The sequence below is a fragment of the Cryptomeria japonica genome, chromosome 5 (assembly GCF_030272615.1).
Source record: "Cryptomeria japonica chromosome 5, Sugi_1.0, whole genome shotgun sequence".
Classification (NCBI taxonomy): Eukaryota; Viridiplantae; Streptophyta; class Pinopsida; order Cupressales; family Cupressaceae; genus Cryptomeria; species Cryptomeria japonica.
In genome coordinates, this window is record NC_081409.1 from 358,734,119 (window position 1) to 358,760,554 (window position 26,436).

The following is a 26,436-nucleotide window of genomic DNA, read 5'->3' on the forward strand; positions in this document are numbered from 1 at the left end:
GCTACAAAGGTCACTTCAACCATTTAGAGGTTTGACAAACTATAAAAGTGTCATAAAAAGTGCAATCTTTTTGACATTTTGACAATTTTATCAACTTTTGAAATGGCTTTTAGTTTTGAAGATTCTCTGAAACATGAAAATGCCAAAAATGCCATATTCTTTCAAGAACTTAGTATGTCGACATCTTAGATGGTTACACAGCCAACTTTTCAGCTGCTTAAACCTTTTTAGAACTGTCTCTTCTAAAAACATGTATCAGCCTTTACCATATGAATCTCACAACAGTCCCGGCATTCATCTGATGTTGAAGACTAGAAGAACAATCTCATGATACTGGAAAAGATAATTAAACATATGGCTGTGAAAACAATCAAAGCTCCTTGGAATCATTATTGGCATAAAGAAAATATTTTATGCTTGTGAAGCGTCTATCATATTCTATTGAAAAATGTACTGCTGCTATCAAGACCTAACTAACAGCATATCTTTGCATGGATTCCCAGGTAAGCTGAGGACAGTAACCTAATTTCGTATATTACTGCACTCTTTCATCAACCTCAGCATAGGATAGCGGCAAGATGAAAGAGTGCAGTAATATATTAGGTTACTGTCCTAATGATGAAAGAGTGCAGTAATATCTTCAGCATATAAATTTAGCTTTAATGATTAAGGCTAATGCAAATATTTAATATTTAAATTCGAACAAGTTTGATGTGACAGTAGAATTTGATGCAGAATTTAGGACATCAACCTCAGCATAGGATAGCAGCTTAAAAACATATATTAATTCAATGGACACAGAGTAAAGTAGACAATTCAGTGCTCATAAGAAATTTCACTAATCTCAAAAGATCAAATGCAGCACATTACTGCACTCTTCCATCTTTTTCATAGAATGAAGAAAATGTTATGTTAAAGTAAACAATTCATTGTAACACAAACGTATAAAGAATTTCCCACAATATTCAATAAAGGTCAAATACAACATATTACCATCTTCTCATCTTAACATATAGAAGAAATGCTACCTTCTAAACAGACTTCAAGGGGCAATTTTGTTTCCATTTTCTCACAATAGCTCAATGAATTGACCTAATCTACAAAATCTAGGTAGGAGATAACATTTTAATTAATTTAAAAAAATAACAGATTGTCCTTGAATTCTTGCTCTTCTCAGTCAAATCTGTGTGATCCTCCCTCTTGAAAAATAAATCAATGACTCAATAGAAATCCATTGTACCTGTCAATGAGAATGGCTCTTTGAAATCAACACGAATTGCATGACCTTGGGAAACTAGTTGGGGCAATGTATTTGCCTCTTTAGGAGTGGCACCAGCTCCAGTCCAAATCTGATGGTAACATAAATTTTGCTCAGTAAGATTCAAAAATAAAAAATATATAGATTTCTTACTAGATTGACTTCTTAAGTTTCAGACTTATTGGAAATTGATCTAGAATAAATTGTTAATGTCATTATAAAGATATTAACATTTAATAACATAAACGATTTTGACCCAAAATTATTACCATTCAGACTAGAGGGCATTATACATGGATGCAGGGGTTTGGTACTCCTAAATACATCAAGTGTCATTAAAGTTCTTATAAAGTGATGCTTGTTTTACTTGAATCTTTCAAAATAACAGCTTTAAAACTTAATTCCTGTTTTTAGTCTATAAATGTATATATATGTATGATTCATACATATAATTTGTACAGACAAACCCAAAACAAACCCAGACCCTTCTTTTTGGCCAAATCCACAAACCCAAATCGAGATTTGTGCCTGGTAAAATAACTTCTTTTTTTCATTAATAGGGATCTACCATTTCTCTATGTAATAAATCAAATTTTCCTATCAATATATTTATGTGAATTTCACTTTATTTTGATCAGTATTTCTCCCATATTCTCCTAGGTTTATAGGAGAACCCACCTTTTCAGTTGTGTAATGCCCCCATTAGTTCTATCTTTTATATAGTTAGATCTCTTGCTAGGGTTGTGTTGATGTGTTTTTTATGCACATGCGAACACAAAATAAAATACACAAGAGTATCTTATCCTCTCTTGAACAAAATCTCTCAAATGCTGAAGATTAGCTTAAGGATCACTTGAGAAGACTCCAAGGTTCATGAATGTAGGGTCACTACGTGTGGATAAGCTCTATTAGTTGATGTGATTATGCTGGAATCACAAAGGGGCTTACATTTGAATGCCTGAATGCTTGATTTGTTGGAACTTAGGTCTTATCTACTCAGTTGGAAGATAAAAAAGAGTAAAAGAGATGGGGTTTGAGAAGTCTACGGTACTCCTAAAGCCTACAATGTAAGAAGATGAGTGAATGACTAGATGGAATCCTACTGGGCAAGGTCTCACCATCCAATAGAACAATTTGACACAAGCTGAGTGCAATCTTCTATAGACATTTCAAAGATGTTCAAATCATTACCATCGAACATTGCTCACCATTCAAGTTAATGCAAAAGCAATGGATGTGTAACGATTCGAAGTTAAACTCATATCATTCCAGATGACCACACAAGGCACACTTACAATTAGCAAGAGGCTAGTGGTATGGACTAGGCGGATTCCACATGAATACATTCAACAAATTCCTCCATTCAATCTAATTTATTTATCATCTAACATGAAGATCCAACAAGAAACCATGCACATTGTAAAGAAACGGCACACTTCACCATAACTTCAATGAAAATGGAGTTCATTTACAACTTAGGCAACGATTTCTGCCTTCTCCTCCTACTCTACTCTAATTGCTATTCTATTCTTTTAAACTATCTGTTCTCCTACTACTAACTATTCACTATTAACCTTTACAAATGAAGAGCTTGAGCTTTATATAGAGAGCTCATTTACAATGAATGGCCAAGATTGAATCTCCATCAATGGCCAAGATTTTACAATGATACCCTAATTAGGGTTTGTTACAACAAACTCATTTCTGGCCAATGAGAAAATTACATTCAATGAGCGTGGACCAATAGATATCAGGGGTAGGTACATCGGAGTTTGTGCCTTCATGTATGAACTACATTTAGACATGTTGATGTGGACTTCATTGATTGGTAGAAGGGATGACTGAGCTGCCACCTCAATCTTGCACTTGTGCTTGGTCAAGGAATGTTGAGCAATATCTCTTGATACTGAACATTATTCAATTGCTCAATGTGATCATTAATGAGAAGCGGACTTTGATTAACTCTGCTGAAACTATTTGCTTCTTTGATCATGTTTGATATATGCTTGGTGATGACCTTGATTGATCCTCCTCCATTTTGATTTTGACATAGTGGTTGAATGTAGCTCTTCGTTGTACTGACTTCGATTCTTGGATTCCCAAAGGGAATTCAAGATTGTAAAACATTTCTTCCATCATGTAGGTTATCTTTCCTTTATGTACCATGGCCTCGAGGTAGTTGAATGATCTTTCTTTACAGTCTGTGATATCCTCATGCTTCCATGATGTGGTGAGAGCCTTCGAGAATCTTGAGATCTTCCTTTGCTTGATTTCCTTGTATTTGTTGATGAAGCCTTTCCTTTGAATCTGCATAGTGGTGGTCTTGCAATCCTCCCCCTCTCATTTCTTCAAGGTGTTGCTTTGCATCATCTTCTTTGCATATTGTAGTTGAAGGAAGTTGTCTATATAGGAGATGAATTCTTCTGCTTATATGATGAATCTGGCTACTTAGTGGCGAAATTCACTCCCCTTGATGACTGGATCTGCACCTTCAATGTCTAAATTCGCTTTAATTCTGACTGATTTTGCTCCTGCATTGACAAAATTCACTCATATGCTGATCAGATTTGCTAATGATGTTGATTGGGTTCCTTGCCTTGCTGATGAAATTTGCTGTTGAAGGAAGAACTTGCTGTGAATTGGTGATTGAATGAATGCTTTGAGTCCTCCTATATAGGTGTCTTAATGAGGAGATGTGTCCTTTTAGGGTGAAGCCGACTTGATCTTTGAGCAAATGTAATTGAATTTATTCCTTTAGGGCAGCCAACTTGAACATTTCAACCTCTCCTTTTGGAATTCGAATTTTAAATTAATTTTTGGTGCCAAAATGTTTTGATCTTGAGGAATTCGCTCAAGATAGAGAGCAAGGTACATGATTTAAAAAAAAATCGCTCTCAAGCTTGGACAAGGTACATGCCTTGGTAAAATTCGCTCTAAGGCTTGGACAAGGTACATGCCTTTATGAAAAAATTTGCTCCACTAGATGAGTAAGGTTCATGACTTTGTGAAAAAGTTCGCTCTCAATCCTTAGCAAGGTATGCTGTCTTAAGGTATTTTGCTTCAAAGTTGGAGCAAGGTACATGCAAATGAGTATTTCGCTCCAACATGCAAGTGAGGTACATGACTAAAATTCGCTCCAAATGTGTGGTGAGGGACGGACTTTTACCAATTTTACTCAAATTAAGGAGCAGGGTATATTGTCTTGGTGGAAGAATTTACTCCAAAAATGATGCAAGGGACAGATTCAAGACAAACTCACTCTAATCTTGAGGCGAGGTACATGATCTAACCAAATTCTCTCTTGGCCCTTGGCAAGGTACGGGATCTAAATGCAAAATTCGCTCAAATTAAGGGGGAATGTACATGACTTAAAAAAATTTGCTCAATTGAGGGGGAATGTACATGACTAAAAAATTCACTCCAAATTGTTTGCAATGTACAGTCCCTAGGAAAGTTTGCTCCAATGGGAGGGCACTGTACAGTCTTCATGATGATATTCGCTTCCCTTTTGATCTTACTTGCATAGTAATTTGCTCATCCTTTTGACTTCAATACTTGAGCGTTTCAATTTACATTCTTGGAGGTTCGATTCTTTGAGACTTAGATTTTAACCTCCATCTTTGTGACTTGTAAGAGTGACTTTCATCCTTGTTTGCATTTTCAACTTCCAGCTGTTTAGGTTGGGGTCTCCTTCAAATACTCCTTAATTTCGTCTAACTCACTTCCTTTTGATTTTGACTTCTCAAGTTCACCTCATCTTCCCTTCCAAGTGTAGTTATAGTTCTTCTTACATCGTTCGAATACTCCTCATGATCTCAGGTTGCTGAGCAGTTTTCTTAGTAATTTGCCAACCTTCATTTTCTAAGGAAGATCAATTTGATGCTTCATTTGTAGCAGATGATTAAATTGATCAACTTTGATCACTTAGTTGCTCCTCATGAAATCGGTCCTTAAGGCTTGGTTTGTGTAATCTGTTTTGAAGTAGCTTTGTAAGCTTCATTCGTACAATCTTGGACTTACTGAGCAAGCACTCATCAAGATCACTTTCTTCTTTGAAAGTTGATCCCATTGTATAGATGCAGCCTACATGATATGAATTAACACATGATCTTCACTTAGATCTGAACTGAGCTGAATCTATGATTGAATTGTATGGATATCCACCACTCTTCCTTGTTAAAATTTGCATTTCTGAGTTCTTCATTCTCCCTGTATTGAATGTGAAACCTGAATTCTTGATTGATCTCCTTTGTTCCATGCTCCATTCATACTTGTTCCCACTAAACCTGGAAACAAACATATTTTGATCAAGATACTAGAAAGAGAACAATGTTTTCTCAAATCTGGAAATAAATTTCAAATCTGATTTCCCTGGATTTGCTCCTTTATGTTGTTATTTACTTCTGCTCTTTTATACTCTGATTTTGAATTTGCTTTGATTTACTTCATTTGAATTTAAATCCCAAATGGTTTTGGTCTAAAGGAAACGTCTTTTAGTTCAAGGGCCAGCTTCCTTATCATTAACTCCACACCTTGCAAGGAAATGGTGAGGTGGATGCTTTCTTCTTTTCTTTCTCTTAAAAAAATGTCTTAAAACTTTTAAATCTCCTCCACCTTAGAGTTTGGTGGGGCCCAAGCAATGATGTGGCAAAGCATGTGGAGACTTTCAAAATTTCCATCTCAGATTTTGTGGGGCCCAGCAGGAGAGTCCTTAAAAAACTTATTTAATTCTCCATTTTGAGTTTAAAGTGGAGCCCAAGCATCTTACGTGGTAGGAGGGATGGAGAACTAAAGGTAAAGAGTTTGAAAGGGGGAGAAAGGTGGTAGAAAGGGAGTGGGATGTGAGGTGATGCCGTGGGGGTAGGCTAGGTTGCGTGGGGAGTTATAAGGGCTGCGGTGGGAGGTATAAGGGGTGGGAATGGTAAGTTAGAGAGGGGTGTAAGGTGTGGGTAATGTATAAGGTGGGGTGGGATAGAAAGTAAGCTTAGGGGAATAGAGGAGAAAGAGTATGAGTTGCGGGCTAGGAAAATGGGGGTTGGGGAATGAAGGTAGATGAGGATAGATAAGTGGGTAGGGGGGTTAGGATGGGGTATAAAAGGGGGTAATGAAGTTTAGGAAGGGTAGTGGTGTAGGATGGTTAATAATGAAGGATGTAGGGGAATGTAAGGTATAGTTAGGCTGGGATGTAGGTAGTGGTAGGAGAAGGCTAGAATATAGGATGGAAGGGTAGTGGATGAGCATGCTAGGATGGGAAGAGGGTTAGGTAGGTGAGGGTATAGGTGAAGGTATGTAGGGGAGGGTGAGGTAGAAGGGTAGGCGATGAAAGAAAATGGAGGGATAAGGGATGTGGAAGGAGATGGAAGCTAAAGGAGATGGAAGTTAGGAAATATAAGGTAGGTTATGCAGAGGTTGGAAGGAAATAAGTGAATGGGATGGAAGTGGAAGGTGAGGGTGCATGGAAAGAAATGGAAGGAGATGGAAATGGGTGTGACCGGGTTTGGGCACCCACAGACAGTGGTGGGAGAAGTGGAAGTGATTATGCCTTGGCTGGGCAAAGGGAGTGTTGAACCTCGCTTCATCCTTAAGATGGAGACTTGATCAGATCCTGAGCAACTACAAACAAAAGGTTAATAGCAAAGACTCAACAACAACTAACAACTAAGCTAAGACGACTAACCTAGAAAGCGAAAAAGTGGGGGTCCCCATTTGCAATGGGGCGATGTGTGAATACGTCACAACAGGTTTTATTAAAGTTGGCTTTCAATCTAGCTCGACATAAGTTTCAGCCCAAGCATCCCATTGATTTGTCATCTTTTTCATTATAAAGTAGATAATTTAAAATCAGAGATGCTTAATAATGTTTCATGAGGTAATGAGAGAGAAATGGTTTCTTACAAAAACAAAATGTTTGAAGAAAAATTACATTTGAGAAGGTTAAGAAAAAGGAATTCATTTGATAGTGTGTTTGATGAAGTTTCTATTCATGTATATGTGACATCAAAATATGAAAGAGAAATAGTTCCATGGCTAGATTTAGAGGATGCATGTATTGATTGGTATGAGGATTTCTTCAAGTTGGAGGTCATAACTTGGGCGTCCATTTTAATGAATCTTCAATCAATGATGATTGATAAAGAAAATTATTTATAGTTTACGTTACTGTGTCTCTCAAATTGGTCCTCAGATCTGGATCCAATTAGCACATGTTAAGGTATGTGTCCTGATCTGCTATGGATGCAAATAGGGCCCTGCAAAACCCACCAGAGTTCATTTGAGTGTGCTCTGCAGCAGGTGATCCGAGGAGGTCTCTATTGTACTGAGCCTGCACCAACTGCAAACCACATGGCTTTCTTCACTTTTTTCCCTCTTTATTCACTCCTTTTTTGTCACTTTTAACAGAGGAAAAATAAAATAAACCTCTCCACACCTTGCTGCAACAAAATAAATTCTCTGCTAATGGCAAGGGGCTTATACAAATTGTGTCAATATAGTAAAGAAGCCAAGAAGGATGTGGTAAGAAGGCCATTGTTCACTAAAGCTTCTCCTTCTTCTGATTTTCTATCCAATGCTGGTTGATGACTGTAAAAATGATGGTGTTTTGGAGGTGTTATACCATTGATGTTGCTTATGTTTAAAATTTGTAACCCACTCTTCCATTTTCTTTTTAGTTTTAGAAAACACTCCTGTAATTTCTTTTTAGTTTTAGAAAACACTCCTGTAATGGTAATTCTCGGAGTATTACCTGCTCCATGTTCACTTAAAAAGAAAAAACTACTGGCTTCATATAACTAAAAACAATGCATTTTTTACTTCTTCCCAACTTTTTCATTAGTATTTTGAGTTTCTTTTTAATTTTTTTTGTTTCTCAATTTGGTCCATACCAAGGGAGTTACAGATTTTAACATTGAGGTACATTTGTTCTTATTAGAAAACTTATAATTGTTTTGTTTTGATTATGGTAAGGAGGGATTTGAAAGGGGCTAGACCCTTGTACAAAAGAAAAGATCAAGCATTAAGCATTGAAATTTGATAAATATGTTTTGACTTTGCTTTCTAACTCTTCAATATTTTGTTTTTGCAGTGTCTTGGTGGGCAAATTGGGGTGCAAATATCCCAAATCTCCAAACATTAGCCCTCTAGATTTTGTGCCAACCTTGTAGTGCATCCAGCTGTGAGTGCAATTGGAGCTTATTTGAGGCCATCCACATGAAGAAGAAGAACAAATTAGCTCAAAAATGCCTCAACTACCTTGTCTTTTGTCCAATATAACCTTTGGCTGCACACAAGAAGGGTAGAGGACAAGTCAAATGATCCCATTAATTTGGATGAGATAGATCCTTACAGCAATTGGACAGGGTGGAACGACCAGCTTCCATTGTTTACTGAAGATCAGATTCTTGATTGAGAGGCAAGCATTGGAGGAGGTGGGTGCAGCAGGAGATGTAGGATTGGATGACATTGATGAGGTTGAGGTGGTGTCATTGCCATCAGCATCTACTACCAGGATGGAGGTTGAGTCACCGCCTTTCATAACAAGCAAGGAGCCACAGCAGACTCCAAGAACTAGATTCTCTAGTTCTACCTCTCCTCTAGTTTTCGCTAGAGCAGGGAAGAGGAAGATGTAAAATGTTGTATTTACTTTTAGTTGTACCATTTTCATTTTGTCAGCAATCTATTGTATCAGGCTATCAGCCATCAGGATTCTGCATGAGGATGCGTTTTTGTACTCATTTCCATTCAAATCAATCAAATTTAATAGGGAAGACTTTTGTACTCGTTTATGGACTCATTTGATGTATCTTGTCAGTGAATTTTGCAAAAAATTCTGTTTCTAATGAAATTTAAGCAATTGTCTAAGTTGCTGAGATTTTGCTAAGTAGACTTTTTTGGGTCTGCTGAGTTTTTGCTGAGTCAGAATTTTTAACTATGGCCGTAATATTACAAATTTGCGCATCTGCGCATCTAAATTTCATATAATCATAGTTGATCATTCCGATAAAACAGAAATCTCCTTTAGTTTTCTTTTTTATCACCCATCCAAAACACCCTCATCCATCCTTTAGTTATATTATTTTCAATGCACTGAACAAATTGAAATGTTTTGTGTTTCCAGGCTTTTTAATCCAAGCTTCTTAAATGACTACAAATTTTAATCCTAGTTATCAAAATTGTATTGTTTTTTTATCACATGTTCAGCTTCGTATTTTTCCAAAATCCTTTAGTCCAAGATAACAGTTTATTATTTACTCACCGTCACATGAGGCCACTCATTCTTTGAAGATATCTGTTCTGATCCAATGCAACCAACTTGAGCCTCCAATGCAGCTAGCTTATCCGAAAACAAGATTGCTGTAAATTTAGTGGGAACTTGCTTCCCACGATAAACACCATAACTAGCAACTGAAGTGACACCATGAGACCTCTTGTGGGCAAGGGTAATATGGGCACTATTCAGTGTGTTTTTGATATCTTTGTCCTTGAGAAATCCCTTTGCACGTGAATCACTATCAGCTATCTGTACCAAAAAATGGGAAGGAATTACTAAAACATTTCTTCTAAAAATAGTGAATTGAATCAACACTTAAAAACATATATAGTATCAAGTAAAGTCATCCCAGCCTTGGTTGTTTCAATCAGATAACAAAATTTTGACCAAAAACTACTAACCTTGTCCAGCAAGCTTTTGACTTCATCTGCAACAAATGAAACTGCAGCAAATACAATAGTGCCAAGCTTACGTTTTTCAGTTGAAGGAACTACATAGTCTCCTTTTGCGATAGCTCGGAGATCCTCCAAAACATGTTTTACAACATCTTCAAATGGAACCTACAACAGACATTAATATCACGGATAATTTTATTACACATATCATTCCACACATCTAACAATCAGTGGCATCCAATTGTTAGAACAAACATATGAGCTCACCAACGAATTGTTAATGATATCTTGAACTAAAAAACTGACTTCATCAAAACACACTAACTTAACAAATAATATTTTTATTGAATCCCTGCGCTGACCTTAGAGTTTCATGAATCTATTATAATTCACAGAGATTCCAGTTCTTGCAAGCATCAAAGCATTGAGATGATGAACAAATAATAAACATCTTCAGTTAAGTGTTCAATATAAGTTCTCCTAGGCATTAAAGCATTGACCACAAAGGCATGCCTTTATTTATTGCCTCAGAACTTCAAGAATATTAATGATTAATGATAAAACTAAAACACACAACTGAATTTGCTTATACTTCTTGATTTTCTTCATAACAATTTTTTGAGATCTTACATTCTTCTTCTTGTAAGGATAGTGCTATACATTTGGGCAACTTTCCTCTATTTTAGAATGTGTTATTTTGAGGCCCAAATTTGTGTTTTAGAATATACTCTAACCAAGATGAGAGCCAAGAACAAAGTACGGTCATGGGCCCATGGCAATGTTGTCCACTTGCAAGATTGTTATCGAGGTTTCAAATCTACCATTGCAATAATATGTTAATTATCTACAGCAGCCACATTTCAAGATAGTGGTTTACTGTTTCCAAATGTGGCCTATGTTTATAAATTTAATGACATGGTCCACACTTACTCCACACTGCATTAAAGAAGCCCATAACCTCAGCCACAAGCCAAAAAAATTATAAGAATCATGATATGGCCAAAGAAACTCAGGAAAAGCCATAGAAAGAGACCTGCTGATAACCTATGAGGTACCGTAAGTTTTAAAGTTTCCATGGAAGCTAGTGGATATGATGAATTTGTCCAAATCTCATGCAATATACAAATGGATAGGAAACAATATGTGGACTGCACATTATATATAGGAAATTTGCATTGTGTAAGATTGATCATACTCAAAATTTTAAAAAGCATGATGTGAAACGTTTTTCCTCCAATCACTTTGAGAAAAGACATTAATGTTACCATACTTTGCAAACCAGCTGCACTATTTGGAATTTATCCATATATCATAGTCACTTAATGGTGAAGAAGATAAAATTGTATATTTGGCCTACCAATCGTGCTAGCTTTCTAGGAAATTAGGCCATAGTGACTATATCTGAAAGGGAAATTAGACATTTCATTCTGCTACAATCACGTCTCAAGGATTACCATTATAGATAACACTTACATGGATACCTTGCTTAGCACTTTCAAGAATGCTGTCCTCTTAGTTACTATCATGATGGAAAGCAACCTACAAGTGGAAGAAATTTAAAAGAGTCTTAACACTGTAATTAAAAGTCACTATCAATGTTTTGAAAGTATCAATGTGGATCTATGCATGGTACTGGTAATGGTGTAGGAATTCCAATAGTTTATACATCAAATCAAAATATCAAGACAATAAAATCTAGTTTTCTCTGATCTTCGAATTTGGTCCAGATGTGGCAATCAAGTACAGCTAAAATGATGAATGTTTATTCAAAGAAACACAAGCCTTTTTCTATTACAAAAAAAAAAAAAAAAAACCTATAATTTGGCTGCACTAGAAATTTGAATTGACAGAAGAAGAGAAAACAGTGTACCAGAGTTCCTTCCCTTTGGCAATCATCCCAGATAACACAGACAATATGCACCCTGCAATCACTTTTATTCTTAATTTCTTAAGACATTCATGGGAGTTAGGAATTCTTTTAGGGATTTACAGACGACATTTCCTGTCAATAAATGTCCTGGAGGATGTTCTAACATCCTTAGGAATAATATAAATCCACAACGTTCTCCCATTTCCCCTTCCCCCAAGCAATAGCCAATATACAAGATGAGTCTCAGAAAAGATGAGATAAAAATACAGAGTAAGTGAGAAAGGAGAAGTACCATTCAAACACACACTGAAAGTTCAGTTAAAGTGCTGTCCAGTTGGTTGCCCATCAAAGTTTGTTGAATCTATCAACAAGGGAGCCATTAAAACCAAAGAAACCCTTGCTTCAGTTTTTCATTTTCTTGCCAAGTAATTCAAAGGGGAGCTGCCACTGAAAATGCAACTTTTGCAATGTAGATTGGAAGGAAAACATCACTGTGGTTGATTTACATGTATTGTGCTTACCATCTCATGGGATTGTGGCTGTTAGGTGTTTTCTTGAAAAGGAGCCAATGTAATGAGGTTGTATGGTGATAACTATTCTAGTCCTACTCCAATTATTAGGACTACTTCCAAGCATGCTTGCAGGGATCCTTGTCCAGCTCCTACGGTTACAAATTTTCAAGCCGTTTTGGTGGACTAACTACAGAGGAAAAGGAAGACCACAGGTTCTAGTGTCGTTTAAAAACAGTTTGATGTGAAAAACATGACAAGGCAGAGGATGCTATTTCAACTCTTCTTTCCCAATGATATCCAATATCATCTTAATTAGTCTCCTTGTTACAAGGATGCAATCTCTGAGACATGTAATCAAGTTCATCCTACGAGTCTTTTGGAGAATCAAATTTGAAAACCTAATACTCAGACAAAAAAATATTCAAAAGTTAATTTCTTGTTGGAGAAAATGATGTCAACATGGTGAAAACAGATTGTTCTTTAAAAAGGATGGACTAACAAATGGTCATCATAAGTGTCATCCTCACATGTTAGGCAGCCTCTTATGTTCTTAAGTTTATCAAATGTTCTATGAAGCCCAAGGAGGTTGAGGTTCAGTTTCCAAGTTTGGCGGATGATATTGAGAAGGTGGACTCCACCAAAGTTGTGTAAGTAGCTGTAGCTGCAACATGTCTTTAGGGTAGCAGGGAAATTAATTGAGGGATAGTATAGGTATATCTACTAGAACCATAGTGTATGCATGCAATGAACAATGCACTAAAAGAAATTCACAATATTGATTGGATCAAACAAGTGATTAGTGCTAGAGAGGTGCAGATATTTTTAAATGCAACAACTAAACCTTGTTGGCACTATTTTGGTCATTTTTCAGGATGGAAATCCTCTAGTCTGTTAAGATTAGATTTCTATCTTATTTCATTTATTGAAGAGGATGCTACAGTTGAGACTAGATTTGCATTTTATTGAAAAGGATGCAAAAGTTCCAAGAGCCCTTGCAATGTATAATCATAACATAGGAGTCGACAAGGTTGAGGGAGTCTTAACACAAAACAAAGCAATAGTATGAAGTGATGGCTAGAAATTTGTTTTGGGCAAATGTGGGGTACATTGCCTCTTGTATCTATCAAAGGACCTTTTTCCTAAAGTGAAAAAGAAAATTATTTTCCTATCTAAATAACCCTTTAGAATTGAAAATGAAGTTATAAAAGTTGTTATGCTATTAAAGATAAAATTAGAAGTTTTGTAAAATTGTAATGTCCCCATTTTTTGTTTCTCCAACACTGCACTTGGCTCTGACCTTCTCAATGAGTATCAACCATGTCAAAGTGGTTATTTGATGTTGCTTGCAATCAAACTGTTTGACATAATGCTGGAACATTAAAATAATTGGAAGGTGGAAAGGAAAAAGTGCAAAATATTGGTTAGCAAACTGGGGCGGCCTCTCACAAAAAACCCTTTGTAAAAGAGAAACAATTGTAATTATTAATGAAATAGTTGGTAAACCAATCATTGTGAACAAGTGCATTGGTTAAAAGCCATCACCAATAAAAGTTTATAAATAAAATGAGAAGCTTGGAAATGGAGAGAACTAAAATCAACCATGAAAGAAGGAAAACACAATGTTGACAACTCAAGGTATAGAGTACCCCAAGATTGTCCTCTCCATGGTTGCTGTGTATGAGTACATGTGTTTATTGAACTGATTTCTGGCCATAGCTTGATGGGCCCATACAACTCGATTCTTCAAAGGGTGCAAGTAGCCATTCCAAAGGGTAGCCTCATATAAGAACTATTCAAAAATGATTTCAAATGTTATTTTGACAATTTAACAACGAATATGAACACTTCTGCTGTTCAAAATGAATCTCCTCATGGTAATGCATAGATTGGACTATACTTTGATCATGTATAAGTTCTCTTACATGATTAAATATGTATATAGACACAGCTGTTAAAAGCTTAAAACAAAAGTGAGGAACTGTTGTGACGTTTTCACACATCGCCCCATTGCAAATGGGGACCCCTGCTTTTTGCTTTCTAGGGTTTTGTTTTCTAGGTCTTTTAGGGTTTTGTCAGTTAGCCTTTGCATTTTGAGTGTCGCCGAGGGGATCACCTGGATAGTAGGTTCTGCTTGAGTGAGGTCAAGTTGATAAGTGATGAAGTCTGGAATGTCCTGATCCTGAAATTTGGCTAAGTCTGAAAGTCCTGATCCTGAAATTTGGCTAAGTCTGAAAGTCCTGATCCTGAAATTTGGCTGAGTCTGGAATGTCCTGATCCTGAAATTTGACTAAGTCTGGAAACTGAAAATCCTCCAAAAACTAGATTTTGCAATATAGCTCCTGGAGGTCTGAAACCACTCTCAAACATCCTGAAAGTATATATGGAATATAACTTAAAGTATAAGATCCTAACGGAGAGTTCAAAAGGTCAAATTTCGCTCCTGACCCTCAGAGAAGGCCCACAGCGAAAAATCGCTCTTGACCCTCAGAGAGGGCCCACAACGAGATTTTGATTTCCTTTATTTTGCAATGAAAAGAGACCAAGTTTTGATCATAAATGGAAAATAAATGACCTTCTCCACCCACCTGAGGAAGTTTTGGCTAGAAATGATGAAGGACCTTGTTGAAAACAGAAAAATCGCTACGGACCCTCAGAGAGGGCCCACAGCGAGAAATCTTATAAGGATCATTGCAAGCTTTATTTGGTCGATTTGAGAGGTCAAAAGCATGATGAAGGATGGAATGAGCATAGTGAAGTATCCAGACTTGATCAAAGATGATGAATTGAAGGGGTTTTGCCCAAGAAAGGAAAAATCGCTACGGACCCTCACTGAAGGCCCACAGCGATTTTCTTTGTGTGCACATTTTTGGACATTTCTTGGACATGAATTTTTATTCATAGCAAAGAACAAGATGATATCTTCCTTGGCAAAGTGATTTTTAGGCAAAAATTGAAGCATTTTTGTCCAGGTAGCAAAAATCGCTACGGACCCTCAGAGAGGGCCCACAGCGAGATTTTCAAAAATGCATTATTCTTGCAGGATCAAAGTGATTTCATGATTGGAGGGGATGAAGGAAAGCATGTTCTATCCGTTGAATATAATTTGGAAGATCAACACAAGAAGAAATCAACCCAGAATCAAAAAATCGCTACGGACCCTCACTAAAGGCCCAAAGCGAGAAATCGCTCCGGACCCTCAGAGAAGGCCCAAAGCGAGAAACCTAAAATGGGAGATTTTCATCCAAGTTTGAGGAAAGCTAAGGTTAGGCATGGGTTTGAAACGATGTTTGAAAAGCCTTGAAGTGAAAAGAAATCGTTGAGAATCAATATTTTGAAGGCAATTCAAAAAATCGCTACGGACCCTCAGAGAGGGCCCATAGCGATTTTCCAGTTTTCTCTCCTTGGTTTGAAGAATTGAGATAAAATCTTGCTTGGAAAGGAGGAGGACGTGATGTGTCATGCCTTGGAGGTGATTTGAAGATTAAAAGATGAAGAAATTTGCCTAGAACCAAAAAATCGCTACGGACCCTCAGTGAAGGCCCACAGCGAGATTTTCAAAAATTGTATGTTTTCTTCAAAATGGTGCTAAGGCAAGGTTTGGACAAGGAGAAAAGACCTCCAAGAGCAGGATGAATATTATTTTGCATTTAAAACTTGATGATTTTGGTCAGAAAATAAAAAATCGCTCTGGACCCTCACTAAAGGCCCACAGCAAAAAATCGCTACGGACCCTCAGAGAGGGCCCATAGTGATATTGTTGAAAATCCTCGTTTTACCTTACAACAACAAAGCGAATTTGGTTGGAGTGGATTAAGGGAAGGCATTGCCAAATGATGAATGAAGTTTTAATGAAAAATGATGAAGAATCAAGCCTAAATTGCAAAAATCGCTACGGACCCTCAGAGAGGGCCCACAGCGAGAAACTTCAAAATCACGCCTTTTCTCCAAAATTGGATTGAGCTAAGTTTACAATTCAGTGGAAGGACCTAGTTGAAATGTCTTGAAGAAATTTTGGAGGTGGAAAAGTGCTAAATTTGAGCAAAAAATGAAAAATCGCTCTTGACCCTCAGTGAAGGTCCAGGGCGAAATCCTCAAGAAGTTTCATTAAGCCTTGTTTTAAAAATTAATATTCTCCAAATTGCATTAGATCGCCAAAATTGCTAATTTTGAGGCATTTGAAAAAATTAAAATTAAATTGGCATTAAATAAAAGACATTTTGGCATTTAATAAATTAATTTTAAGCCTTAAAAAATCAAACTTCTATCTTGGAGGCATTTAAAATTAATTTTTATTAAATTAAAATTAAATGTAAAACGCTCAAGGCCTTATTTTCATTTATTTTGCCAAGTCGGCCCCCCTTTTGGAATTTTATTTATTTTTTAGCCTCTTTTTGCCAAGTTGGCCTAGAGGGAGCAAAGGGGTGAGCGCTCTATATATTGGAGGTGTTTTTTCACAATTCAAATCATTCAATCATTGCTTCAAGTGCGAATTTGGAAGGCTAATTGAAGGTGAGAAATCTGGTTTGCTTGGAGCGATTTTCTTTCAAGTGTTGGAGGCTAGAAGGAAGTGGAGTTGATTCTTGTGAAGGCTAAAGGAGGCGCATTTTATCCAAGGGAGAGCTTTGATCTACATTTTGCCTAGCAAAATCCATTTTTTTTGCATCATTTCTTAGAGTTTAATACTCAAGAGGAGGTATGGCAAAATCATCTTGACACCCTTGTTTAAGGTTTGATTTTTAGACATTTGTTTTGGAAAAATCTAAGTATTGCATGGTTAATTAGGAAATGATAACTCTAGATTTATCATGAAGTTCCTAATTAATATCTTAAATCTTCTTTTTGAGTCTTATTTTCTACCCTTTAATGCTCAAGGACTAATTTTGAAATGTTGTGTAGGTATCAAGATGGCGACTCCAAAGCCCGGAGGATCTACAAGTCGGCAGGTTCTCATCAAAGAAGATCCGGTCCAAGACAAGGATGATCTCCTCCAGCTCAGTATCATCAAAGAAGATCAAGCAAGGATAAGGGCGACCTCCTCCAATCTAGCATCGACAAGGACGACCTTCTTCGGTCAAGTATCATCAGGAATAGCTTCTTCCAATCCAGCATTCCAAGGCGAGGTACATCATCATCCTGCACATCAAAGACAAGAGAAGTCAGAGCAAGGGTTCGTTGAAGAAGCAGATAGTTTCAGAAGAGTTAATTAAAGCTAGCTTCTCAGCAACATCAAATTGGCATCAACCAAGTATCAGACGAGTTGGTATCCCAATCATCACTTCTCTAGTCGAATTGGTCCACCTCAGCATGTCCAGATTCAATGTACCTAACTCATGGGAGGTGGCACAAACTTCGATGTACCTACCCCAGCTATCCATTGGTCGAATTTTCTAGAGAAGACGTGTCCTAAAATGTAATTTTATCATTGGTCAAGCATTAAATGTTATGTAATGGTTGTAACAAACTCTAATTAGGGTTTTCATTATTGAATCTTGGCCATTGATCTCAAATTGATCTTAGCCATCGAATTGTATTGTGGGCACTATATAAGCCCCGACTCTTCATTTTGTAAAGGCAGTTGGAAGCAGTTAGAAGGTAGGGAGTGAATAGTTAGAATAGTGAATTAGTCAGTTGATAGAATAGCAATTAGAGTAGGGTAGAGAGAGAAGGCAAAGATTGTTGCCAAGGTGTTGTTGTAAAAGACTTGTAAAACTTCATTGAAGAAATGGTGAAATTTATGGGTTGATTCAACAATTTGCATGGTCTCTATACTTCTCATGTTTGATTTCATGTTATTAGATGAGTGGAAGAAATGTGTTTGATTGATGGTGAAATTCGTATATCCATACTACTAGCAGTTTGTTGATTGCAGACTTGCCTTGTGTAGTCAACTGGAATCATTCAGCTTAAGCTTAACTTCAATTGTCACTTCTTCATTGATATGCATCAGCCTAATGGTGTCTATGCCTATAGTGATGATTTGAACATCATAAAGCTTTCCTTCGAAGATCGCACTAACCTTGTGGAGATGGTCCTGTGATGTCAAAACAAGACTTAGTTAGAATTTCATCAAAGATCAATCATTGCTCCTACATTCCTTAGTATTAGGATTAGATCCTTTCCTCGCCCTCGTCCTTTTTTCCTTTTTTTTTCGAATCTATGGCAATGAAATCTTGTGTTCCAGCAAATCGGACGTTCAGGTCATTGAGTGTAAGTCCCCCTTGTGATTCCAACAAGATCACATCATACCACAGAGAGCTTATCCACACGTAGAGACCCTACATACAAGAACCTTGAAGTTTCTCCAATTGATCCTTTTCGCGATATCTTCAGCATTTGGAAACTTTATTCAAGAGAGGATAAGGTAGCTTTAGGTATTTTATTCTGTGTTTGGCTGTGTACAAAAAACACATCAACAGGAACCCAGGTTCAAATCCAATGGGCATCTCCTCATGATAATGCAATTATACTTAGTGGTGTATAAAGTACTCTTATACAATTAAATAGAATTTCAATCTCTTGTAATATGCGAAGTTTCAACCATAGTTAGACTACTCGCCGAAAACTCAGCGAGTTAAAAACTCGCAAGTTTTTCTCGCCAGCGAGTAGTAACGCCAATGACTCACAGAAGAAACTTGCTGAGTTTTTGGCGATTTTTTCACAAAAAATCGGCTAAGAGGCCCAAACATGTCAAAAAATTATCTTCTTTTTTTTTCTCAAGTCAGTCTCATTCTCTTCATCAGAATATATACATGAAATAAATATAAAATTTAAGTATAAGTCACATTTGAATATGTTTCATGAATATATTGGCAAAATGTTTGAGAGTGGTTTCAGATCTCTAGGAGTTATAATGCAAATTCTACATTTTGGAAGATCTTTTCAATTTTCAGACTTAGTCAAATTTCAGTAATCAGTAGGCTCCTATCAGCATCAATCTCTCGTTCTCTATCTCACTCATTTTATCTGCCCTGAATTTTAGACCTATCTATCTCCCTATCATTCTTCCTCTATCCCCCTCTCTACCACTCTCCATCTCCCTCTCTCCTCTCTCCCCCAAGATCTAGACCTATCTCTCTACCCCTCTTTCTCACCCTCAAACCCCCGCAAGGGGTGCTACCCTCAACCTAATTTTATTTAGCAAAGGCCTGGTGGCAAGTTGGGGTGGAAATACCCAAATCTCAAAAAAATTGCCCTCTAGAGTCTTATGTCAGCCTTGTAGTTCATCCAGTTGTGAGAGCAATTGGAGCTTGTTTGAAACCATCCACACGAAGAAGAGGAGCAAGTTAGCTCAAAAACGCCTCAATGACCTTGTCTTTATGCAATATAATCTTCAGTTGCGCATAAGGAAGGTAGAGGAAGCACCAGCTGGTCCAATTGATTTGGATGATATAGATCCTTACAGTGATTGGACATTGCAGGAGCAGCCTCCATTGTTTACAGAGGATGACATCAATGATTTGGAGAGGCAGGCTACAGAGGAGGGGGGCGGATTTGGTTTCACATTGGATGACATTGAGGAGGATGAGGAGTTATTGCCAGTGCTAGGTGTAGCTATGGGCAGAGCTACATCCAGGATAGAGGACGAGCCATAGCCTAAGCCAGTCATACTGAGGGAGGAGGCACAATCACGCCCAAAGCAGACTTCTAGGACTAGACCCTCTAGTTCTACCTCTCCCCTAGTTTTTACTAGAGCTGGGAAGAGGAAGATGTAATTGTTTTGATTTATTTACTTTTAGTTCTACAAAAACCATTTACTACTTTTCTTCCAACCATCAGCATTCCTCATGAGGATGTGATTTTCTACCCACTTTGCGTTTAAATATATCTAGATTCGTCTTGTTTCTTTAGTGTTCTCATTTTTTGACTCATGGGATGCATCTTCTCATTGAATTTTGCAAAAAAAATGCATTTCTAATTAAATTAAAGCAATTTTTTAAGTTCCTGAGTTTTTTGCCGAGTATTGGCCGAGTTTTTTTCTCGAGCCTTGGCGAGTTTTTGGTTTTGGCAAGTAGTTCAACCATGGTTTTGAATAGAACCCTCCACAAGAACAAATTTAACAAATCACATCAAAAACGTAGCAGTCGAATCACAATTTGATTTGTTTTTGTGTACATGCAATAATGAATGCATCACCCTTCATGGCAGTGAATCGAATTGAGTGCTTACAAATAATCCTATGTAAAGTTTGCAAGATCCTAACTATCTGATTACAAGCAGCAGTCTGCAAAAAATCTTAACAGCAATACAAGTATAATTGAGACACTATTCAGATGTCAATATGACAATTCGAGCTATCTAACCTTAAGTCTTCTAATAAACACAAGGCTATTCTCTGGTCTGGGAGAAGCCATTCAGTTTTGCTCGGGCCCTATCCTTCTCTAGCCATGTGACACTGATTATTAAAATAGATATTGTTTCTTACTCTTATATCTTAACTTTAGGAAGTTAGTGATCTAATATTTCTTAATATGTACACGCTATTGCAAAAACTTTAACATAGAGAATGATTATCAAGATTCAATATTAAACTGAGGAGCAAAAGTCTCCTTAAATAAGAGTTACAACAACTTTATCTGTAAAGGATAAGAGCACCAACTAATAAAGAGAAGGAAAAGAATGACAACTAAAATAATAAAGAATATTCCTAAAGTCTATCCTAAAGAAGTAATTGACTATTATACAGTAAATATTACAATATTACTTTAATACCCTCTTTTAGTGGTCAATCTACTAACTACACCAAGTTTATCCCAAAATTCTACAAATTTGTCAAGACTCAAGCACTTGGTAAGAAAAATGACAATGAAGCTCCACATGTTTAGTGCGCTCATGGAAAATTGGATTCTTGGCAAGAATTAACACCCCTTGATTTTCACAAAACAAGGGTGAAGGCCCTTTTTGAGACATTTTCATGTCTGAAATCATCCTTAAAGCCATAGTGTATTACATGTTATTTTTACCGTTCCTCAATATGCTACTTTTATGGGGGAAAAAGCAGCGTTACCCGGAAACACGTTTCCGACCTAAAGGTACACGTTCTGGAGATGGAAACGGTTTTGGGGACTTGGGGATGGACGAAAACATTTCCAAGCCATCCCCGATCCCCAAAAATTTTCAGAAACCGTCCCGAAAACTCGGAAATGGTCAACCTTTTTTTCGGGGACCATTGATCGTCCCCAAGACAACACGGGACACCCAAGCCGTCCCATGACCGTCCTCGGGATAGATGGTTGTTTCTGATGGTACGCACAATTAAAAAACAATTTTATTTTTTTTAATTATTAATGAAAGCAATTAATTTTTTTTTTTTGAAAATTGTGATAGAAAGCGATTAAATTTTTTTATTTTTAATAATTATTAATATCGAAAGAAACCGAGCAATTAAATTTTTTTAATTTCACATAGCTATCGATACCATATTATTGATATCGATATAATATTATATGGATATCACATAATATCGATATCAATATATGATATTGATATTATTACATCGATATCATGTGATATCCATATAATATTATATCGATATCATATGATATCGATAAAAGTCATATTCAGTTTAAAAAAATAAATTAAAAAAAACATTGGCGGAGCTTTCACGGCAGCGCTTGGCAAGGGAAGAAATACAGAATTGGTGAAGACATGAAGTGTGAAAGGCAAAAGGGTTTTTTCATTTTGATTTTGGTTTGAGCAAGGAAAAATAAGGAAAAAGAAGACTATGAAGTGTGAACTGTGAATTTTATTGCTCAGGCACCTAGGGTTTGAAGAAAAGAAAGAAAATTTACGATTGTTATTATGTTGCTATGATGAATGTTTACTTTGTTACATGTTATATAAATTTCAGATTTCCCTATATATATATATATAGCCGTCCCCTGTTCCGAGAAAAAAAAAATGTCCCGGAAACCTATTTCCTCATCCCCCGTCCCGGAAACTAAGGGTAACATAGGGAAAAAGCTATTGCTTACTACTTCTTGCTGGCCCATGTGACTGTATTCATGCCAAGATTGAAAACATATCCAAAATTTGATTTATATCATCAATAGAACCTACCCAATTTGAACCCATGAACGCAACCAGCCTACGATCTTTACTTCTGTTGTACAAAATACCAAAGTCAAGTTTCCCTTTCACATATCGCAACACCTGCTATGCTACAACCCAAAGTTTTGCCTTTCGTGTTGTCATGAATCTACAAATGTAACTCACAACATGGCTCAAATCAAGTCTAATTGCTATCAGATAGATAAGGCTGCTCACTAGTTGCCTAAATGTTGACTCATTTATTACCTTTAAGTCTATTTTGGTTAAAAACTCTGGCCATTTCTCCATAGGTGTAGATGAGGTTTTGCAATTTGTCATTTTAAACTTGTTGAGCAAACTCCTAGCATATTTAGATTGAGAAATAAAGAAGTCACCACCTATTTGCAAACTTCTACACCTAGGCACTAATGTAGAAGGCCTAAGTCAATCATGTCAAAAGCCTTACTCAAATTAAATTTGATTTGTTCAATCAAATGTACCTCACTACCTATAATGATGATATCATCTACATAAATGACTAGTAGAATGAGCTTATTGTCTAGACTTGTGATGTATAGTTTTGGATATGAAAGACTTCTCTGGAAATCCTATTGAACCAAAAAATTCTCAATTTTAACATACCATGCCTTGGATGCTTGCTTCATGTAATGTCCCCACTTCTCTAGTTGCCATCCAGATGCTTAGATTCACCTGTTACCCATCTCCACAGGTGAAATTCAGTGTTGGGAGATGATTGGTTAGCCAAAGGGGACATTTACTAGACATAATTTGCTTTGGTGAATCATTAATCATAAAAGTTTATAATTTATGTTATAAAGTTACTTTTTCTAAATTTGGAAAAAGTAAATTTAAGTGACTTATAAGTTACTTTATATTTTATAAATGACTTTATGACTTTTCCCATGGCACGAATGACTTTTCCCTAGGTGAAAAAGTAATTTATTAAAAAGGTGGTCAATGTTAATGTGTTGAAGAACCTTGAGCAGATCGAACTTATGGGAGAGGAAAGATTCCATTGGAATCTTAATTGGATGCCTTTAGGGGTTCGATTTGGGAGAGGAAGGCATAAGTGTGATTTGGAATCATTATGGAGCATTTTTTTGGTGGTTAATTTTATTGATTTTGCTCTGCAACATTCTACCATAGCAGTCTCAGCAGCTTGGAGGCCCAAATTGAGGACGAAAACCCTTGGTTCAGGCAGGTTGGACGATACCCCAACCAATAATCTCACTTCAGCACTCAAAAATAATTGTTTCAGACCAAATTGAGGGTTGATTTATTCAGTTGTGTGGATCAGAATTGCAAATTTGACAGCAAATCTCAGCTATTGCAGCAAGGAATAGGTCATTTATGCCAGCCGTACAACTTCCTAGGCCAGTTGTACCAGTTTTCTTGCCTGGGAATTCATAAAAATAAACTTAAGGGTTTTAACTTGTGATTTTTTCAAAATTGCATGGACACGGATACGGTATCCGATACGGATACGGCTATTTTTTAAGACCCCCAATATGTATACGGCTGGACACGTCATTAATAAAAAACACATACACACATATTTAACACAATTTTCTAAGTTATTCGAGGAGATTTTCATTACTTCAAAAGCAATATAGATACATAATTAATACATAAATAATGATAAGTAGATTTAACATTTTACAATATGCAAAAATAGAAGAGTTGCATTGGAAGATAACCCAAAAAATGGGTCACTGAAATAGAAAAACATTTCATTTGTCTTTCTCATTTGGTGTAGGTTTTGTTAATACCATTTTTTTTTTAAAATGCGTTAATGAAGTTTTTTAAAATTAAATTTAGGAAGATTTACGTCAATTTTGTTTAAAAATCAAATCACATTAGTATTTAGCATGGTTGGAAATCAAGTATTTTGGGCATGCGTGGGTACAATATTCGACATGTATCTGGGCTGTATCGAATACATATCCGTTTCAGAAACAGGAACGGATACGGGGAAACACGTTCCCGGGGAGGAACAAAGGAGTTTCCGGCAACTCTGGATTTTTTGTACAAATCTCATTGTCAGCAGTAGGAATAAAGATTGGAATCATTCTTTCAGGCTTATGATGTCACTGGAGAGAGATATGAGCAAATCAATGTGGAAAATTGTCCATTTTCAGTGAAGTCTTTTGGGGGTTTTAAGGAAAAAGTAGCAGTTTGGCCTATTTATTTAGATTTGTTTTTGGTACTTATTATTTAGAGGAATAAAACTCATTGGAGCAGTTAGGGCTCATTGCTAGCTCCTGTAGCAGCACCTGGACTCATTTAAGCTAATAAAGAAGCCCTCCAGGCAAGGTGTTGGACCTCTGGTAGGCCAGTTTTGGCACATCTTTGATGAATTCTATTATTTATTGGCTTTTGATAATTGCTGTTAGAAAATCATTAAATCTGAAATTTAATTTCAGTCATTAGTTCATGTTTGTTATTGTTTTCCAATTGCATTATCTAAATTTCAAGGCATATATACATTGCAAAAACACAAAAAAAAACATAAAACCACAAACAAACATACAAAACCATTTTTTTCTCCCGCTGGCCAAAGAATTCAAAATCAGAAAACTAAGTCGGATTGCTACATTCAGTAGTCAGCATCTTTCGGTGGTATCAAAGCGATGATCATGCCAACCTGGGGGTCATCAGAGTAATTCTATGCATCGGGGCAGATTTGGTACCTATAGATATTACACACGCAAGAGACCTAGAGTGGACTTGAATTTTGTCACGAAACCACCCTTCGAGGCTAATATGGGTGATATACTAGAAGGACACAGGAGCCCACCCAGACAGGAGAGACAGGCACCAATCAATCCTGATGAGATTATGAGCTTGGGTGAATCACAACCAAGGATTGTTCAGGCAATTAACAGGTTACAAGACACACCGGACAAGATGGATCTTGGAAATCACAGGGGAAGGCGCAAGAGCCGTAGCAGGACAGTTTTAGCTGCAGGGAGTCGTGGCAGTAGTAGAACCCCATCTTCCCTGGATAGCGCATCCATCTCACTCCAAAGAGATAGGACCCAGACAAGGACAGTTGATAGGCCTATGCTCCCTCAGTTCACTCTTAGAGATGAACCACCCTTGGCTGAACCACAGAATGGAATCACTTTCCAGGATACAATTATGGCTACCAGCGATGAGTGGGCATGACTACCAACACATGTCAGAGATGCCTTTCCGTTGCATCAATATTGTATGCAACATCGTGATTCTATGATGGGACAAAATGACAGGGGATTCAGACAGCTGTGGAACAATGATCTGAAGAAAGCTACTGATTAGATGACTTTATCCACTTTTGATGGCAATGGCTCCACTAGTGCATGAGCGTGGGTCCATAAGCTGGACATATACCTATACTTGAAACCCATGGCTGAAAATGAAGCCATTCAGTTTGCTGTCCTGCATTTGGAGGGTGTCGCATATGATTGGTGGCACCATGGATTGGTCACTCAGAATCATGCCTTTATTCAATCATAAGCAAAGTTCACTCAGAGACTGATTTCCAGGTTTGATAGGAAAGATGTAGAACTTTACTACAAGGATTTAGCTCTCCTGAAATAGTCGAGACATGTGGAAACATATATTAATGAATTTCAACATATAGCAGTGATGGTGCCAAAGATGCCTAATAGGAGGGTACTTATGCTTTTCATAGAGGGATTTCATGAGAGATATCGTGGTTTAGTCAAGGCTCTGAAGCCTAAGACTCTGCTCGAGGCTATACAGCTCACTTTGGACTTGGACACCACACCTCCATTGTCCACTTTTCAACAAAACAAAAACTTTCCCAGGAACTCCAAACCCTTCTAAAAGCCTTTCAATCTGCAGAAGGGTAACACATCTTCTCCTAAAATTGATCAGGAGTCTAGAAATGAATTGAGGAGAAAGAAACTGTGTTTTACTTGTAAGGAACCTTGAGAACCGGGTCACAGATGCCTTGGCAAAGGCAAAGCCCATCTCATTGAGGTGAGCTCAAACGTGGAGGATGAGAACATACAGACACCGATGATGAGGGAGTGCATACTGAGCCACCACAGATAGAGCTTGATTCTACTGATGCATAAGCT

At 37.0% G+C, this 26,436-nt stretch overlaps 1 protein-coding gene across 1 annotated transcript in view; it reads right to left on the reverse strand.

Moving 5' to 3' along the window:
* Positions 1-945: 945 nt before the first annotated feature.
* The window catches only part of LOC131034450 (tRNA ligase 1), a 247,865-nt gene continuing 222,374 nt past the window's right edge, over positions 946-26,436 (reverse strand). Inside the window, exons 26-28 of the mRNA XM_057965948.2 lie at positions 9,926-10,084; positions 9,510-9,773; positions 946-1,349 (exon numbers count right to left, since the gene is read on the reverse strand). Coding sequence (XP_057821931.1) covers positions 1,221-1,349; positions 9,510-9,773; positions 9,926-10,084 — 552 coding nt within the window. The 3' untranslated portion in view covers positions 946-1,220. The remainder of the gene's footprint in view (positions 1,350-9,509; positions 9,774-9,925; positions 10,085-26,436) is intronic.